This window comes from Clarias gariepinus, chromosome 10 (assembly GCF_024256425.1).
Source record: "Clarias gariepinus isolate MV-2021 ecotype Netherlands chromosome 10, CGAR_prim_01v2, whole genome shotgun sequence".
In the NCBI taxonomy this organism is placed as follows: Eukaryota; Metazoa; Chordata; class Actinopteri; order Siluriformes; family Clariidae; genus Clarias; species Clarias gariepinus.
In genome coordinates, this window is record NC_071109.1 from 32,365,283 (window position 1) to 32,379,451 (window position 14,169).

The following is a 14,169-nucleotide window of genomic DNA, read 5'->3' on the forward strand; positions in this document are numbered from 1 at the left end:
TGCGTATATTGATCATTATTATTCATTTGCAAACGAGGCAGCCGGCTGATCCGTAAAGTTAGATTAACTGCTGGGTTGCCAGGTATTTATCTAATAATCCACAAAGACAAAGAAACTCTCAAATTATCCCCAACTATCTGAGTTCCCTGAAGAGTTTGTAGAAGTAGTTAAATATAAGGATAAGGATAAAAATAAGATAATTAGTTTTAATGTCATTATTATTTCATGTTTATTATTCCACATACATGTCTGTCTGTCCTTCTGTACAGAAGAACTCTGTTTAACTTATTAATACTGTACTAAGAAATCACATTCTGTAATTTGAGTATCTTACGCCCTGTTTACGCTAAGTTGTCCTTCTTTCATCGTCAGACAAATACACTCCCTGTTCGGTAATCGGAGAGTGAATCACTGATGAGAAATTTAAAAAGTAGACTAAATAAAGATCCTCCACCATAATAAAATTCACTTATACCACTTCAGCGCTGTTATTTCAGCAGTGAAAATATGAACTAATCCCAGTAAAAATATTTAGTTTAATTATAAGTAGCTTATTAGTATCTTATTTTAAAGTAGATTATTACATCTGGCACATAACTGTACATAACATCACTTTTACTCAACATTTTAATTTCACTTATGGTGCAGGTTAAATTTCAGGCAGAGATATAAATGATGAAAAAAGTTAATTAAATTCTGCCTTTAAGTACGCTGTCAAAACTGGTTTATTATCTGGCACAAACTGTTCATAACTTCAGTCTACTTTCCTTTGATGTATAAACACGCACACCTTGATGAGAAAAAGCACTAGATTATTGGTATATTAATTATTGTCAAAAGCGTAAGGGGCTGGATAAAACTGTCACTCAGTCTGGATTCGAACCGCGGTCCAGCATTTAGTGTTGCCTGCTCTATATCCTCTAAATTATTAAAATGTAATAAAGACAATGTAACAAATGAATGCATGAGCCATAAAATCTATTCAAATATATAAACAAACATGATGTGATGACAGATACCAAACATGGATTTAAACCTTTGTTCCATAATAGCATTTGTACTGAATTTGAGTATTTGCTTATGCGAATTTAATAGCAAATTCAGTTGTTATTAAAAAAAACATTAACTTCTTTCTTCTTTGTCTTTCGGCTGTTCCCTTTCAGGGGTCGCCACAGCGAATCATTTGCCTCCATCTAACCCTATCCTCTGCATCCTCTTCTCTCACACCAACTAACTTCATGTCCTCTCTCACTGCATCCATAAATCTCCTCTTTGGTCTTCCTCTAGACCTCCTGCCTGGCAGTTCCAACCTCAGCATCCTTCTACCGATATATTCACCATCTCTCCTCTGAACATGTCCAAACCACCTCAATCTGGCCTCTCTGACTTTATCTCCAAAACATCTAACGTGGGTTGTCCCTCTGATAAACTCATTCTTAATCCTATCCATCCTTGTCACTCCCAAAGAGAACCTCAACATCTTCAGCTCTGCTACCTCCAACTCTGCCTACTGTCTTTTCTTCAGTGCCACTGTCTCTAAGCCGTAGAGCAACGCTGGTCTCACCACTGTCCTGTACACCTTTCCTTTCATTCTCGCTGATACTCTTTTATCGCACAACACACCTGACACTTTTCTCCACCCATTCCAACCTGCCTGTACCCGCCTCTTCACCTCCTTTTCGCACTCTCCATTGCTCTGGACCGTTGACCCCAAGTACTTACAAAAAAAAGAAACATTAACACTTTTATCAATTTTCCAGTGTGCGAAACAGAGGGCACAAAAAAACAGTCCTTAAATGATATTGTAAAGACCTGGCAACCCAACGTGGCAGTAATCTCCGTGGGAGGATCGTGTTGCACGCTCTTTTAGTGGCGCCGTCGTTTCTAGGCAACCGTCGCTTAGCAACTGCAGCAAACGTTAGCTGCAGCGGAGGTTAAATTACGGCGTCGTACCAACGGCGTCGCTGATTGGTCATCCCCGAGAGCACGGACCAATGACAAGCGGCGTTGTTTCAGCCAGACGCTGTGGTCCTGTTTGAGTTTGTAAGCTAGCTCGGGCCGGCTAAGATACGCCGCGTCCGCTGTAAAGATGTCGGCGAAGCGGAGTATGGGCGACGCAGAGGTTGGATTTGTTATTAATATTGTTGTTGTTGGTCTTTTTTCCGCGTCGTGTCGAAGACATACAATTCCGAGCTAATCAGGCAGGTGTTGTTTGAGACCTGGATCAGACATGGCATCACTTTCCTGAAGCAGGTTTACAGGGATTAGAAGAAATATTTAATATACATTAGGCATCACCCATAATGCACCGCGCATGCTGTACATGACTCTAATAATACTACAGAGAAGCTGTCAGGATCCGGCCTTGTGTCAAACCGCACCCTGTTCACTAGGTAGTGCACTATGATGGGGGTCTGATCACGTGCAGGGAGGATGTGAAATCTCACCCTGTTCCTCCTGCAGCCTGACTCTCATTGAGTCTGAACAGCGATGAAACACTAAACAATGCTTTATTAAAACATCAAGGCATGCCTAAAGAAGTATTTCGGTTCAGACTTCGTTTCAGATTATCACCATACACGTGTCTTTGCACCTCCAGGGTCCGGGTTCGATTCCCGCCTTGGGGTCTGTGTGTGTGCATGGGGTTTGCATGTTCTCCTACTGGGTTTCCTCTGGGTACTCCGGTTTCCTCCCACAGCCCAAAGACATGGAGAGTATGGGGTTAATTGGTGTTCCCAAATTGACCGTAGTGTGTGTGTGTGTGTGTGTGTGTGTGTGTGTGTGAGAGACCTGGGATGGATCTGTACAGTAGGGAATCACCTGTCACCTTCTGATATTATTATCACGATACCTCGGTGCTAATTCGATTAAAATTCCAATTCTCTAAGTATCACGATTTTATAAATATCCTGATTCAATATTAAATTTGCCCACAATTTTATTACAGTTTTAAACCTTTTACAAAATTTAATGAGTAATTAAATGTAGCTCGCTCCTTATGACATAATTTTTCCAACTTAAAAACCGAGTGCAGCATTTAAACACTACACAATAACTTCAAATACAAAAGTTTAACATTTTACTTCAAAATAATTTAAGCAAAAAGCTACATTGTTACTGAGCAGCGCGTCTCCCTGTCATCCATCATAGTTTTTATTTCTAAACAAACTTAGCAAATAATTCACTCCTTCCACACGGGATGAAAATGTATAAATAGTTCAGAGTGCACCACCTGTTCATCTCTGTTATCAACGTAAACGTATATATTTTTAATAAATTTTGGAGTCAGTGTGGTGATCCGTGAATCATCACACAAAAGAATCACAATTTCTAACTGAAACGATTTTTTTTGCCCCAGCTTGTGCCTGAAGTTTCCTGGGATGGGCTCTAGGCTTCATGCGGCCCTGTACAGGATAAACAGTATAAAAGATGAATTCATTAATATGATTATCTTTTTTCCCTTTAAAGAGTTGGAGTATTTAGTAATATGTCATGTGTTTTAAATTTGACCTGTTAGACATTCAGATGGGTCTCCAGTGTGTGTGGGTGTGAGAGTGTGTGTACAAACAAATGAAAAACGTGACCAAAAAAAAAAAATCCCTGCTTTTTGTCCTGTTTTACCCTAATGTGACCTCATATAAGAAGAGCCCCTGTCCCAGTTCACTGGTCACGCCTGCTGTTCTCTGGATGGGCGTGGCTCAGGGGTAGCTTATTTACATAGACACTGAAATGCTTCATTTGGAATAGAAGTAAAATAAATGGAGTTTATTTTATTTTATATTTTTAGACTCTCTTATCATTTTAAAACTTTATACAAAATACAAAACTAGAAACACAAAATAATTTGCGCCTTCCACACAGGATGCTGTTCTGCCTGGCAATGGGTGAATACCTTAAGAGGGCACCACCTGCAGGATTATAGGGGAACTGCAACTTTTTTTTAAAACCTTAAATACAGGCAAAAATTCAGTCACCTTTAGCATTGATTACGGAAATGATTTCTCACTCTGTTTACACTCTCACATACTCATGATGACTGCTGGTAACTGAGACTGAAGGTGAGAAACTCAAGGATGCGGTCGAAGCATGACGTCGGCCCTTCCTCTGCGACATACCCCGTGGACTAGAGTTTCCGGCACGGTCGGACTCTAGAAATGCAAAAGCGACCAAATGGCCCTCTTAAACGAGCAGTGGAGCTGACTCTAGAATGTGAAGCAATTTTTTTTTGGGTCTCGTTTCCCCAGTCAAGCAAGGAGCATAAACATAATGAGAGGTGCTGGCTGCAGGACCACCATCACAATGTGATAACCTGGTGATTCAGTACATTCAGGTCGTCAGCTGACCTCATTTTATTGCCCCATAACGTCTAGACCTGAGTAACTGATCAACCCCAAATCATAACACTGTCTCCAGAGGCTTGTACAGTGGACACTATGCATGATGGCAGCATCGCTTTATGCGCTTCCCTTCTGACCCTCACACGCCCATCGCTCATTAGGTCACATGACCTTTTTCCATCCCTCTAAAGTCCAATCTTTATCCTCCCCAACATACTGAAACATGGCTCTGATTTCTACTGTTGTTTTTTACTTTTTCAACCACATTTCTTCCACAAAGTTGACGGTTCAGCACTATCCTTTTCTCCATCTCTAATATTATCCGAGGACTATTTTAGCTGGAGCATTAACATACACACACACACTTTGGGGGAGCTCTGAGCTGTGTGTTAAATTGGTAAAGAAATATAGGACCTTTAACAAGAACTAAAACTTCCACATTGTAGAAGCACCTGCACATCTTAGACCCAAAAGCCATCCTTTGCTTATTATTCAGTAATTCCTTTGAAGTTCACCTCTAATCTAAAACCTCATTAAACACCTGGGTGTTTTATCAGACATGACTGCAGATGAATCCCTGCTGTCCGCTATCCCCCGAATGAGGACTGGATCCCTGTTGAGTCTCATCATCTGATCATTTTGATTCATTCAGATCTTCTCACATTTCATACACATTTCTATCATTTTCTGTTGAGTCTGTAAAGATGGATTACGTCAATGACCATTGTTAAATGTGCTATACAAATAAAATCTAATTAATATTGAATCGAACATTTAGGAGCCACAGAGGTTTGTGTAGAGTCGTTTTACTCACCTGAGTTCTTAATGTTCGTTCTTTCTACTGTTTATGTTTATTTCAGTACCTGAAGAAGAGAATCCCCTCGAACCCCAAATACCAACATGTTAAAACAAGACTCGATACAGGTAACGTCTGTTTGTTTCTGAACCCTCTGAAAGGGATTTGATCAAACGTGGTGTGTGTTAAAGATGTTTTGAGGAAATCCATTATGTGTGTTTTGCAGGTTTAAGCCTGACGAAGTACATGGAGCGCCTGGAGGAGATCAGGAAAAGTAAGTCTCGGTTTAAGTCACAGACATAAAATAAAACAGTGATTATTTTCAGTGTCTAACCCCTGCTGATCACTCTGAAGTACAGTGGAACCTTTGATTGTGAGTAACTCGGTCTGTAAGCGTTTTGCAAGATGAGCAAAATAAATTAAAAAACTTGATAAACGATTGAGGTCTTGATATACGAGTACTATAGTACGTATACGCTTTGTCTCCCGAGTGTCACATAATCACAACTTAGCCAATGGTTCTTCTCTCTCGCGCACATGCTGTGGGATTATGGGTAATCATCTCCTATACTCGGTCTCGTCAACATTCACACGCATACTTGTATACTCGTATAGTCAACATTCACACGCGTGTACTGTTTATAATAACATTATGACTGTGTGTGTTTGCGGCTAAAGCATTTTCTTTTATTTTGTGTTAAGTGTAGTGACTGTTCTTTGATAACTGTACTGCAACAACGGCCTCCGTGGAGGAAAAAAAGCTGCAGCAGTGCAGGAGATTGATCTGTTTAACGACAATGCAACGTCACAGTCCCACGAAATAGAAAAGTGATCAGATTGTCCCTGAGGAGCAAGCCAAGAGTGTCGACAACAGGACATAACAGGAGATGTCTAAGTTAACAATTCTTGTTCTGTTCTAGCATAAACCGCGTGCATTAGTAGTGCATCGTAGTGCATTAGGAGGTCAGAAGGCAGAGCTACAGCGACAACGGGCACATCACAGTGAACCACACGGCATTTAGACAAAATTACAGACCCAAGAAAAGTTGCAGAAGTCAGTACAGAGACGGTTTATTTCTTAGATTTAGTTTATTTAAAGGATTTTTTAGGTGTTATACAACTATAAATAAGAACTGGTTCACTCGAGCATCACTCGATGATCTGTTTGTTGTCGAATTTGTTTAAAATTTGCAGCAAAACTGCGAACTTAATGAAACAAAACTGCAGTGATGTCATCTGTGCAAAAGCTAAATGTACATGGACGGGTCAATTAATTGTTAGCAGCATTTGTAGCACTGTAGCTGCACTGCATAACTAAAGAACGTAAGACTTTCTTTACATTTGTAGTTTTTTTTGTCTGTATTCCAGTTATCAGGTTGTTCACTGAGTGTACAGTATGTAGGCAAGAGCTTTTCTCTCTCTCTCTCTCTCTCTCTCTCTCTCTCTCTCTCTCTCTCTCTCCACCTTTTAAGCCATGCTAATGAGAGAAACTCTGCCCCGGTGATATTTCCCGTCCAGATAACCGAGTCTTCCTGACAGAATGGACGCTTTGTCTGAAACATTAGGGTTTTTCTTTGTCTTTTATTTCCTCTCAGATTTCTCCCACATAAGCGACTCCCCAGTTTAACCCAGTAAAGGAGCAGAAGCGACCAATTGTCCTGTAGATTACAGTAATCCCTCTGTCTGGGGTTTTAGCGAGTGTATCCGGGCGTGACGGTGTCACTCGTGTGTGTGTGTGTGTGTGTGTGTGTGTTCAGCTCAGGAGACGATGAGGTCGAACTTGTCAGTATTAAAGGGCGGCGGATTCACGGCGGAGATTTAGTGAGGTGGAGTGAAGCGGGTGCGGGATGGAGAGAGGGTTTAATCTGTGCGACGTGCTCAGTGATGAGGATGAGGGGAAAAACGGAGATGGTCAGGATCCGGGTGCGAACTGAAGATAAAATCAAAATAGATATTTAATAATAATAACAATAATAATAATAATAATAATTCAGCTCTTTAATGTTGAATGTGTTGTGTTTCAGATTACAGATATAAAAAAGACGAGGTCTTTAAGAGACTCAAAGTCTCGACGTTCGCTCAGATGGTGAGTTTTATTTAATATGCAGTATTGTGTGTGATTAATTTTTTTCGGTCACGTCAGCGATTGAGGATTGTTCTCTCTCCTCAGGTGCTCCAGGTGGCCTCGGTGTCGGACCTGAACGAGAGCATGATGGACGACGTGCCTACCCTCCAAGGTAGTCTGTTATTTCCTAATGGTTATTACGCATTGGTCTTATTGGTCAGGAGGGAGCGCAGCTTCAGATCACAGGACTATACTGTATTCATGCAAACATGCAAAAGTAATTGAGGGAATGAAGTTTTCTGTAAAGAAATGTTTACTGAACATGTATGGAAGGAGTCTCCAGTTTCAGTGTTTTGCAAATAAGTGTCTTGGTATCTTCAGGAGTTTTTTGTTTCCTCTCCAGTCAGGACTGTGTGTGTTGCACTGTTTGTCTTTTAGAAACATGAGTATGATGTCACTCAAATGTCTACACTAACGTTTACAAGTTTGTTGTGATTCTGTGCTTTAATTACTGCAAATATAAATGTATGACCTCATCATGCAATTAAACTTTCCTTTTTATCTACAAGACTTTTTCATCTCCTCTTTTTGATCTTTTTTCGTGTGTCGATGTGTTTAAGATGTTTCCGAGTCAGCAGGAGGAGATCGTCTGCCAGACCACACCGACGGTTCGACCCGCTCCAGCCCTCGACCTCTCACGCTGGCTGACGGCAACGAGCCGAGCGACGCAGCGTTTTCCCCCAGATCCACACTTCAAAGGTAACGCAAAAGTATTTATCATGATGTATACACAGCAACACAAGAACACACACAGCGTATCATAATTTTATTGTTTTTACAGAAGTGTAATGGTTTCATTCATTGTTTTTGTCATAAGAATAGAAAAAAGACACTTAAACAGCATGCACACACACACACACACACACACACACACACACACACACAGAGTGTAACGTTATCCCCAGCCTCCTTTGTACATCCATACGAAGCCCCCTGAGATACAGCACTGTTCCCAGGACCCCTCAGTTCTGCTCCACCTGACCCCAGTGTAATTAGACCCCCAAGCCACCCCTTGCCCCCCCGTCCCTGAGTGTGTGTGTTTGTGCCCTCAGTGTGATCAGTGGTGTAGGAGAGCTGGATCTGGATAAGGAGGTGGTGAGGAGCGTGACCCCGCCCCCTCCGAGCGTCCCGTGTGCTGCCCAGCGCCCGTACCCGGACTGCCCCTACCTGCTGCTCGACGTCCGAGACCGAGAGCTGTACGAGCAGTGCCACATCATCAGCGGTGAGCACACGCACAACCGCTCTCTCTCTCTCTCTCTCTCTCTCGTTAAATATTTATTGATTGTCGTCTTTTGTTCTTCTGCTCTTTCCGTGTTCACTTTTTCATCCTTTTTTTGTGTCTTTCTGTCTCTATCTTTGTTTGGCTTTTTTTTCTCTTACCCTTGCTATTCCTTTGTTTTTTCTTTGTTTTGTTCTTTTTAGTTTTTATTTGTATTCTATCTTTTTCTTATTTATTTCTTTCCTACTGTTTCTTTATCTCTTTATTTTGCTCTTTTTTTATTCTTCTTTCCTTTCTTTCTGTCTCTCATTCTTTCTCAGTCTTTCATTTTCCCTAATCTTTTCTAATCACTCTCAATCTTTTGTTCTTCCTTGCTTTCTGTGTAGTCTTTCTTTGTTCTTTCTTTCTTCTTTCATTCTTTTCTTTATCTCATCTATCTGTTATCTGTTTTGCTTTATTTACGTCTGCGGCTTCGTTTTTGATAAGGCTGTGCAACGTCACTACATTTATTTCAATCCAGAGTCGCATTAATTTTCTCTCCGTGATCTTGATATTGATGATGTGAGAGATCTGACCGCTGCCTAAAGTTATCTCCAGCACATCACAAAGACTCTCAGTGAGGTTAAGGTCTGGACTCTGTGCTGGACGATCCGTGTGTGAAAATGACGTCTGATGCTCCCTGAAACACTTTTTCACTATTTGAGCCTGATGAGTCCTGGAATAAGGCAGAGCCATCATGGAAGAATTAAACCCCTATAGATGTTATAATCTGATGTAATTCAGTACATTCAGGTGATCAGCTGACTTCATTTTATTGCCCCATAACGTTACTGAGTCTAAACCTGAGTAACTGATCAACCCCGGATCATAACACTGTCTCCAGAGGCTTGTACAGTGATATTCCCTGGGGGCCAGGGGGTAGCTCAGTGGTTAAGGTATTGGACTACGGTTCGGAAGATCCCAGGTTCAAACCCCACATCCACCAAGTTGCCACTGTTGGGCCCTTGAGCGCGGCCCTTAACCCTCAACTGCTCAGATGTGTAATGATATAAAAAAGAAAAAGAAAAATGGATAAGAGCTCTGGATAAGAGCGTCTGCCGAATGTAAATGTAAGTGGTTTTCTTAAAGCTACACAGCTGATTAGTCCCAGTCCGTTGAGTTCTCTTGGCACTGTGAGTGTGTGAGTGTGGAAATGCTCCTACTTTCACTATTAAACCTGTCCATGTTGTTTAGGATGACGGGTCAGTGCGATCCTTCCAGGTTCTAATCACGAGTTTTTCAGTTCTTAATACAATTTTAGTAGTTTTACTGTATCCTTAGTGGTTTTCTTTGCTTGAAGCAGGAAAATAATGTAACGCTTCTGTAAGAGAGTAACATCTTTGCCACGTCCACAGGATCTGTCTTGACTGTGTAAGGAATGAGAAGCTCCGGCATCAGTAAGGGTTAAATAACGTGTTGCAGCTTAACTGTATTAATAACTTCAGTAATTATCCAATGGAAGAATCCTTAATATTATCCTTTTAATTCAGGTGGTGACTTTTTTTTCGGACAGTCAGTCTATATTGTGGACAAACATGACCACCCCCAGTCGGCGTCCTTGTTTTTGAAATTCTGATTTCCTACAAACACGCTGATCTCTCTCTCTCTCTCTCTCTCTCTCTCTCTCCACATTCACAGCACACAGTTATCCCATCGCGACGCTCTCCAGGACGATGAATCCTTACACCAAGGAAGTCCTCGATTATGTATCCTTCACCCTCAGCCTGGTCTCAGGTCCAGCACTAGTTTATATTCTCAAAGTCATTTAAAAAACAGTTAAAAGGTTAAAGCTAATAATAATCTGCTGAGCTTTAATGTAATCAGTGATATTATTATTATTATTATTATTATTATTTGAGGTTGAAGCCCACGTCCATGTCTGTGTGTCTCTCTGTACAGCAGAACTCTCTGTCTAACTTATTAATACAAAGAAATCCCATTCTGTAAGGTTGAGTATCTTACGCCTTGTTTACACTAAGTTGTCCTTCTTTGGTGCTCAGACAAATACACTCCCTGTTCGGTAATCGGAGAGTGAATCACAGATGAGAAATGGAAAAAAGTAGATAAAATTCACTTTTTCAGCGCTGTTATTTTAGCCAAAGTGAAAATATGAAACTAATCCCAGTAAAAATATTCACTTTATTTTTTCTATTTAATATCTATTGGTGCAGGTGTTTGTTTACATTGAGACAGTAGCGCATTAGTAGATTATTTTAAAGTAAATTATTAAATCCCGCACATAACTGTTCATAACATCGACATTTTTAAATTTTTTACTCAACATTTTGATTTCACTTACGGTGCAGGTTAAATAGAGGCTGCATATCTGATACTGTAGTACCAAGGCTGATATCTAAGTACTAAGTACAAAAGTTTTACTAAATTCTGTCCAGCGGTCAATTTAAGACACGCCCACAGTTTGACGCTTACGCAGTGTCGAAACTTGTGGTTTATAAACCGGCACAAAACTGCTTATAGTTTCACTTCTACTTAACACTTTTATTTAATTTATGGCGCAGGTTAAACCTGAGACAAATACCTCAGGACTGCAAAAGTTTAATTAAATTCTGTCCAGTTTTGTGTGATGCTGTGACAAAATCCGTCTGGACAGACAGACAGACAGACAGACAGACAATGACGGGTTTATTATTGAAAGAGCGAGTTCTGACCCAATGTACAGACAAAACCTGAGATGAGCATTTTTATATTTTAAACTTCTTGAACCGCTCGATCAGAGAAACGTTCAGGGGAAGATCATCATCCTGTATGACGAGGACGAGAGGATAGCGAGCCAGGCGGCCACGACCATGTGCGAGAGGGGCTTCGAGAACCTCTTCATGCTCTCCGGAGGTGAGTCCTTGTACAGTGTGTGTGTGTGTTGAATTTTTATTTTATATATCTGAAGCAAAGATAAAGAACATGTATTTTATCTCCTCCTCATCTCAAAGGCTTGAAGGTGATCGCGCAGAAGTTCCCAGAAGGAATGACCACCGGCTCTTTTCCCACCGCTTGTCTCACGTCTCCGACGGGACCCTCGGGTCGAAAGCTCGCCGCGCTCTATCGGACGCCGGAGCCAGCGGAAAACAAATGGCGTTTCGCCTTCGAGGACCTCAACAAGATCCAGCACTACCTGGACGAGGTCCTGATTCCCAGCGACACCAGCAGTGAGTCGTCCAGTTCAGAGTTGTACCAAAACAAAAAATAAAAATCCAAAAGCACTTGCTGATTAATATTTACATTTAGCTAATTAACACTGTGTGTCTGTGCGTGTGTGTGTGTGTGTCCTGTCTCGCTCTAGGTCGTCTGAGCAGCAGGATGTCCACCAGCAGCGCTAACTCCAAAGTCTCCAGCGCCCGGAGCAGCCGACTCGGCTCGGGGAGCACCCGGTCACAGAGCAGTCGGCCCTGGAAATAATAGCATCATCATCATCGTTCTTATCCTCGATATCATCATGCACCATCATGTACACAGCGCTGGCCTTAACGTAGCCTAGCAGTAGACACACAGTGTCAGTCATCACACAGTGAAAGCTTTAAATCAGACCTTCACAGCTCGTGAGACATAACAAACACCACGTGAAGAAAACTATGTTTTAAACTCGTTATGAATTTTTAGGGTGGTCTGAATGCACAAATCTGACTAGATCAGAGTCGCTTTCATATGTGGTCCTAGATGGGATTTAAAGTATCTCACAAAAGTAAGTACACCTTTTATATTGCAGCAACTACTTTATTATATGTTCTCAAGGGACAATACTATAGAAATAAACACTGGATCTACTTTAGAGACGTCAGTGTGCAGCTTGTACAGCAGTACAGATTTACTGTCCTACCGTCCTTTGAGAAGATATACTGAACCGTTTGCTAAAATTAGAGGGGTGTACTAACTTTTGTGAGTGGGCGAATTTTCGATACGCGCTCACGTGACTTGAATGAGAATCGGAACGCCTGTCAGTTTTTGCCTGTGTGTGTGTGTGTAGAGCTCTCGCTGACCTCATCACGTGTCGTCATGAACACGCACCGTCACGACGCGCAAATCCGAATTAATAATTGTAATAATGTGAACGTAACTTTTATTCAAACGAGTGAAATTAAATCAGTCTTCAGTGTTTTTCCATCCATCCTCTCGCCACTGCATGGTGTATGAGTGTGTGTGAGTGTGTGAGACCACCACAGACCCATACGTCCACACGTTTTGCCGTACTGTCGTTTTAGTGAGTCGAGTCTTTTGATTCGAGAGTCGACTCTTTTGGCTTACTGCTGGTTTTTCTTTTTAAAAAATGGACAAAGAAGTGTTTACGAGAGAATTCTTAACTCAATCATGACTCGATGAAAAGAGAAAGCAACCATGTTTGGATTGCAAGACACGCCCTGCTCCACACAGTTGTCGAACTCTTCTTAAATGTTCTTAAAAGTGTATATTATAACTGATATGTTGCTCTAATAAATGTTATAAGTTGAAACAAATAACTTTTGAGGTTTTATCTAACTTTCCAACACGGAGGATTTAGTCTGAGAGCTGGTTGAAAATGTATTTCAGGTCTTCTAAAAGCGTTACACAGAGTTACACTACAGAACGGCCCATATTCCGAGATGACGAAATGGTAATGTAAGCCCCTTGGATAAAATGATTGGAAATATTGAATATTTTTTTAAAACACAAATCGGATGCAATTTAAATATGCATAGCTTGTGAATAAGGTAATAAAAGTAGGGTAATAAAGAGTTGCATTGTGTCTTTGTAGATTTATAGAAAGTGTACGACAGGGTGCCAAGAGAGGAGCTGTGGTGTTGTATGAGGAAGTCTGGAGTGGCAGAGAAGTATGTTAGAGTGGTGCAGGACATGTATGAGAGCTGTAAGACTGTGGTGAGATGTGCTGTAGGTGTGACAGAAGAGTTCAAGGTGGAGGTGGGTCTGCATCAAGGATCGGCTCTAAGCCCCTTTTTGTTTGCTGTAGTCATGGACAGGATGACAGATGAGGTTAGACAGGAGTCTCCATGGACTATGATGTTTACAGATGACATTGTGCTTTGTAGCGAGAGCAGGGAACAGGTGGAGGAAAATTTGGAGGGGTGGAGGTATGCTCTGGAAAGCAGAGGAATGAAGGTTAGCCGCAGTAAGACGGAATACGTGTGTGAATGAGAGGAATCCAAGAGGAACGGTGAGGATACAGGGAGCAGAGGTTAGATGGAGGCAGATGATTCGCTGTGGCGACCCCTGAAATGGATTACCCGAAAGACAAAGAAGATAGCTTGTGAATAAATTATTTGATTACACCTGGGACAAGATGTACGGAGAAATTATTACTGTGCAGTTTGTTAATTTATTTTTCTTTACAGATTACTAGTCTATATAATAATAAAGATTTATTAATTAAATAGATTTTGAATAATATAATAACTAATATAAATCTGCCTTTGAGCTCCATATTTTTTTCATGCTCCAGGGAGGCGCAATGACTGATGGGAAATTTTGCATGTTCGATAGAAATGTAGATCGATAGCGCATTTAGTAAGGGTCCTCTATAAAGTTCTTCTTCTTCTTCTTCTTTGTCTTTCGGCTGTTTCCTTTCAGGGGTCGCCACAGCGAATCATCTGCCTCCATCTAACCCTATCCTCCTCATCCTCTTCTTTCACACTAACTAACTTCATGT

At 41.2% G+C, this 14,169-nt stretch overlaps 1 protein-coding gene across 1 annotated transcript; it reads left to right on the top strand.

The window, feature by feature from the left end:
* The first annotated feature begins 2,053 nt into the window (after nucleotides 1-2,053).
* LOC128531943 (centrosomal protein of 41 kDa-like) lies at nucleotides 2,054-12,969 on the top strand. Its single transcript, XM_053506137.1, has 11 exons — nucleotides 2,054-2,122; nucleotides 5,198-5,261; nucleotides 5,360-5,407; nucleotides 7,158-7,219; nucleotides 7,304-7,370; nucleotides 7,819-7,957; nucleotides 8,311-8,480; nucleotides 10,155-10,222; nucleotides 11,252-11,366; nucleotides 11,465-11,680; nucleotides 11,815-12,969. Exons 1-11 carry the CDS (start codon nucleotides 2,090-2,092, stop codon nucleotides 11,928-11,930), a joined length of 1,098 nt encoding a protein of 365 aa, XP_053362112.1. The 5' UTR covers nucleotides 2,054-2,089; the 3' UTR covers nucleotides 11,931-12,969.
* Nucleotides 12,970-14,169: the final 1,200 nt, after the last annotated feature.